Genomic DNA, 5,309 nt, shown 5'->3' with positions numbered 1-5,309 from the left:
TAAGTATGCAAGTAATGTCATTCACGAATTCATATTCTTAAGAAAACACACTATCTATTACAAGAAAAAACATTTGAAAAAACCTAAATAAATCAATCAATAATATATAGAAGTTACTAGTGTAAAACAGGAAGATAAACGAGATCTATACTTTGTTCCCTCCACCCCTACTACTCTGCACTATTTAGGAGCCTGACTGCTCTCTTCCAAAACAAAGTGAGCAGTCTGCCCGCGGCCTCCCTCCCTACATGTGGGAGGAGCTGCGGGCCTTGGCCCTGGAACGTGCTCTGCGCTCAGCAACAGCTGCAGCCCTGGCCGCGGCTCTCACTCTTGCTCTCTCTACCTCATCTTTCATAGCCTCCTCATAGAGACCTGGTAAGGCCTTGGGGACGGTATCAGTGAGCTTGGCCATATACTCCAGCACTTTCATCTTGCTGGTTTCAGCGTGGGCTCTCGGGCCCCACAGGAACTCATAGCTCGGAGGATCGCTGTTGGGCACCTGGCTGTACGTCAGGTACTTCTGCTGCACGAGATCTTTGATGAACCTCCTGGGCTCCCCCAAGATCGAGTGCCTCCTCCCAGCATACAAACCCAATGCATTGAGGAAATCCCAGAACTCCTCCTCGGTGGCACGGTTGCCCTTCTTGAAGATCATGCCCAGGAGAGTCATCAGGAAACCGGACACGGGCAGCCCCGACTCATCACTCAGATTTCCCTCGCTGCGGAGGCTCAGCTTGCTGATGAGGGTGTAGCAGTGACTGCCGGGGTTGACTTCCTTCAGATCAAGGCCAAAGACCAGCTCCATGCACTCAGAGGCTCTCCTGAGGACATCAGGGAAGTGCTTGTTGTACGTCTTGTTGACAATCTTCAGCAGTGTAGCCTTCGGGATGGGCTCCTTCTTCTTGTACTTCTCCAGCAGGAACTGCACCACCTTGCAGACCTTCCTGGTCAGAGGATCGGTGTAAGTGCTGTGAGTGTAAGGTGCTGCCTGGGCGGTACTTGCACTTTTCTCATCTTGGCTCTGGGCACCCTCTTCAGATCCTGGGCATGAAACCCCTGCAGCACGAGAGCTCGTGGCTGGGGCTCCCTGAGGCTCCTGGCGAGTGCCAGCAACAGAGGAGCTCAGGGGAGTACCCCGAAAAACAGAAACGGGGTAGGAGGGCGACTCTTCTATCTCTGCCGCCGCCGCCGCCTCAGTGGCCTGGGCACCCTTGAGACTCTGAGTGCTCCCCCGGGCCTGGCGGTGTTTCTCACGGGCATCGCGCTTGCTCTTCAGGTTCTGAGGCATGATGACACAGGTCAGGGCCAGCAGGCGGGAGTGTGGGCAGGAAGGCAGGCAACGAGGGCACCTGCGGGAGGGACAAGGAGATGCTGTGAGCACCTTCAGCGGGGAGAGTCCTCCCTGGCTTTAACCAAGGCCGCCTGTGCAGGGTCCTTGAGGGCACTGCCCGAGGGCCCACAGGGCTCCTGTTCTCCTGCTCAGCCTGTCCCCTGAGAGCCCTGTGGAGGACGGTCGGGTGAGCCTTGGGGCACAGCCAGCCAGCCCTGCCTGGGCGGTACGGGGGTGACAGCGGGGGCTGGCAGGGGAGGTAGGTCCCCGCGGTTCCCATTCAGAGTCAGGATGACAGTTGTTGGCAAGACTCCCCCACCCCCCCCACCCCATGCCCTCTGCTGCTCTGAAGTTGACACCACCATCTTCCGTGACACCCAGGAGGAGGAAAGGAGGGAGCGTTCAGTCCACCACCGAAGGGTCCTGGAACCCTCCCTTCTGCTGCCTCGTGGCTGCCCCTTCAGAACAAAGCTCTAACCTCCCTTGGACCTGGCAGAGGAAATTACGGGCAGTCTCGGCCTGACAGTCCTTTCTTGGGAGTTTAAGCGTTGACAGGAGGGGACAGGCCATGTTCTCTCTGGTCCCTTCTCTTCGGGGTGGGTGACTCCCTTAGTCCTCACTCGGGGTCCTCCCTGGACGGCCGGTGCAGCCTGGAGCTCCTCTCTTGCCCCGAGGGCCATCTGCTCGCACCAGTGCCGGCACCTCCCTGAGTCTCACTAGGAGGCAGTGAGGGTGACCAGGCGGCCGCACGAGGCAGAGTTTTACCAAGCCTGCAGCGTGCGGCAGACAGGTCGAGGCCCTGTGGCTGGCGGCCCCACTGGCCCTCACTCAAGGGCTTGGGCTGACTCTTGGCAGTGCTTAGGGACGTGCCTTCTGCTGGCCTGCACCTCCCCTCTCAGACAGCAGCCCTCCCTAATCCACGTGTGGCCAGAAGGAAGCGGCTGACAACAGGGGAGGGGTCCTGAGGTGCCCTTGCGACGGGGAGGACGGTCCTCACCCTGACTCCTCCCGTGCCCTGGAAATCCTCCCTCTGCTGACCTGCGGCCAGCCCCTCAGAACAAGGCCGCCTCCTCTCTGGGTCTCCCGCGTCCGTCCGTCCGTCCGTCCGCGTTCGCACTGAGGGAGCCCCTCAGTCTTTAGACCTGCCCGGAGGCTCCCAGGCCGACGTCAGGGGCGGGGTCTGCGTGGCCGCCATTTTCGGGTGTGGAGCCCCTCGGTCCCCACAGGGGTCCCGTCCTTCACAGGGCCTGGGACGCTCCCTCAACTGAGGTGACCCAGGGTCCACCAGCCTCAGAGCGAGGCCTTCCTTGCCCGAGACCCCGCAGGGGAAGCGGATGGACTTTGGGCCTAACGGCCAGGCCCGAGCCTCTCGGGCCGAGAGCAGGGGCGGGGTGGGCGGGGCCTGTGTGGCCGCCTCTTTTCAGAGGGAAAGGGGATTGGGGGTGTCGGGGGCGTCCCCGCACTTCTAACTGGGGTTACCTCACACTTTGACTCCTGAAGAGACGTGGGATTCCTCCTGCGGCTCACCCTCGCCGGACGGCAGCTCTCAACAATGGCGTCGCCCCCACTGCGTGTGTAGGAGGACGTCACATCCGGTCATGCGCATCTGGGCTCCAGGAGCACAGCAGGGGCGGGGCCGGTCGGGACGGGAGGTGGGGGGTGGTTCCGGGGGAGCTTCCCACAGGCCTGGCACGAGGGCCTTTCATTGACTCTTGGCAGGTCCTGGGACTTTTCCCTCTGCTGAGCTGAGTCAGCAGGCGTCACACCTTGGCTCTCATTTCTGTCGGCACCCCCAGCCGGAAGTATCTGGGGGCCTGAGCCTCACAGCCATGCCTGGGTCCCCCGAGACTGACAGTGAGGGCTCTTTGGGGCCCCCTCTTCTATGGTGGATGGTGCTCTCAATCCTCCCTCAGTGTCTTCTCTTGACTCCCTGTAGGTGCTGGGCTACCTCCCGTCTGCTGACCTGAGGCCAAGGCCTCACATCAAAGACATCAACTCCCTGAGACTGCTGGTGTGAAGTGCAGGCACATCTCATCTGGACACTTCTGCCTGGAGCCTCCCAGAGATGGCTGCTGCAGGTAAGATGAGCTGAGGGGAAAGGAGGCGAGACTCTCTCTTCTGTGGTTCGGAGGCCGTCAGGTCTCACTCAGGGTCCTCACGTTGACTGCTGGCAGGGCCTGCGATTCCTTCCTTCTCTGGTATGAATCCATCCCTGTCCCCAACCATGCCCCACAGAATCCCAGAGGAGTTAGTGAAGGGGCGCCTTAGCCTGACAGTTCTCACTGTGGTCTCTCTTTGTTGACATCAGGGGCATTGCCCAGAAGTTCAGAAATGAATTTCTGTCCTTTTGTACAAGTACTGTGTTACTTGCTTTTCTCTTTGAGTCCGTGTGTGATAGTCTATTAAGATGATCATTTAAAAAGGCCAGTCGTCATCCACTAACAAAGTTTCAGATGGTTATTTCACAGCCTGTGGACCATACTGCCACATCCAGCCCAATCTTTGGTGTCCCATGCTCCTGGCATGCGGGCTCTGAAATGCTGCCTCAGATTCCTTCAGTGAAGCAGTAGAGATTCATGGTCCCAGAGCACAGTGGAAGAATCAAGGGCTCAAGTTTAAAGGCTTTTCTCTAATCAATCCTGTCATCTGCCTCTCTTGCAGGCTACAGACCTGTCTCGAATTCAGGGCATCCCCCTACCTGCCCACACTCAGGTTCTAGTTCAGTGGAGACTTATTGTCCCTCAGGGATTATTTAGTTTTGTGTTTTTGCGTTTGTTAATGTTTTTTCTTTATTCCTTCTGTAATGTTTCCATGGTTGATTTTGGGTACAGGAAACAGTAGCCTATGTTTGATTGTCATCAGCTGCTGTGGAAAAGGTACTAAATCTGTAAATGAATTAAGGAAAATCGACATTCTTACAATATCTGTGCCTCACGAATACGCATAACATACTATTCTGGTTGAGACTTCTTTTTCCTAAGTCAATCAGGAAATTCTTATTGTTGCCTCCATGTAGATTATATACATTTTTGTATGGTTTCTTTCTAGGTATGTTTTTTTATATTGTTGCTTTTGTCTATGGTGTATTTTCTTTTTTCTTTTTTTCTTTTTTTTGATTTTTTTAACATCTTTATTGGAGTATAATTGCTTTACAATGGTGTGTTTGTTTCTGCTTTATAACAAAGTGATTCAGTTATACATATACATATGTCCCCATATCTCTTCCCTCTTGCATCTCCCTCCCACCCTCCCTATCCCACCCCTCTAGGTGGTCACAAAGCACCAAGCTGATCGCCCTGTGCTTTGCGGCTGCTTCCCAGTAGCTATCTGTTTTACGTTTAGTGCTGTATGTATGCCCATGCCACTCTTTCACTTTGTCCAAGCTTACCCTTCCCCCTCCCCATATCCTCAAGTCCATTCTCCAGTAGGTCTGCATTTTTATTCCCATCTTGCCCCTAGGTTCTTCATGACCATTCTTTTTTTTTTTTTTAGATTCCGTATATATGTGTTAGCATACGGTATTTGTTTTTCTCTGACTTACTTCACTCTGTATGACGGACTCTAGGTCCATCCACCTCACTACAAATACCACAGTTTTGTTCCTTTTTATGGCTGAGTAATATTCCATTGTATATATGTGCCACATATTCTTTATCCCTTCATCTGTTGATGGACACTTAGGTTGATTCCATTTCCTGGCTATTGTAAATAGAGGTGCAATGCACATTTTGGTACATGACTCTTTTTGAATTATGGTTTTCTCAGGGTATATGCCCAGTAGTGGGAATGCTGGGTCTTATGGTAGTTCTGTTTTTAGTTTTTTAGGGAACCTCCATACTGTTCTCCATAGTGGCTGTATCAATTTACATTCCCACCAACAGTGCAAGAGGGTTCCCTTTTCTCCACACCCTCTCCAGCATTTACTGTTCGTAGATTTTTTGATGATGGCCATTCTGACCAGTGTGAGATGATATCGCAT

General features: G+C 54.1%; 1 protein-coding gene across 1 annotated transcript; it reads right to left on the bottom strand.

Annotated features, from left to right (window-relative positions):
* Window positions 1-244: 244 nt before the first annotated feature.
* On the bottom strand, window positions 245-1,288 carry LOC307069582 (melanoma-associated antigen B4-like; the record flags this gene model as incomplete). The annotated part of the gene is made up of 1 exon (XM_079727967.1): window positions 245-1,288. The coding sequence occupies one exon, from the start codon at window positions 1,286-1,288 to the stop codon at window positions 245-247; it is 1,044 nt and encodes a 347-aa protein (XP_079584093.1).
* Window positions 1,289-5,309: the final 4,021 nt, after the last annotated feature.

This window comes from Hyperoodon ampullatus, assembly GCF_949752795.1.
Source record: "Hyperoodon ampullatus genome assembly, chromosome: X".
NCBI lineage: Eukaryota > Metazoa > Chordata > Mammalia > Artiodactyla > Ziphiidae > Hyperoodon > Hyperoodon ampullatus.
This window is presented reverse-complemented; position numbering and strand designations above follow the sequence as displayed.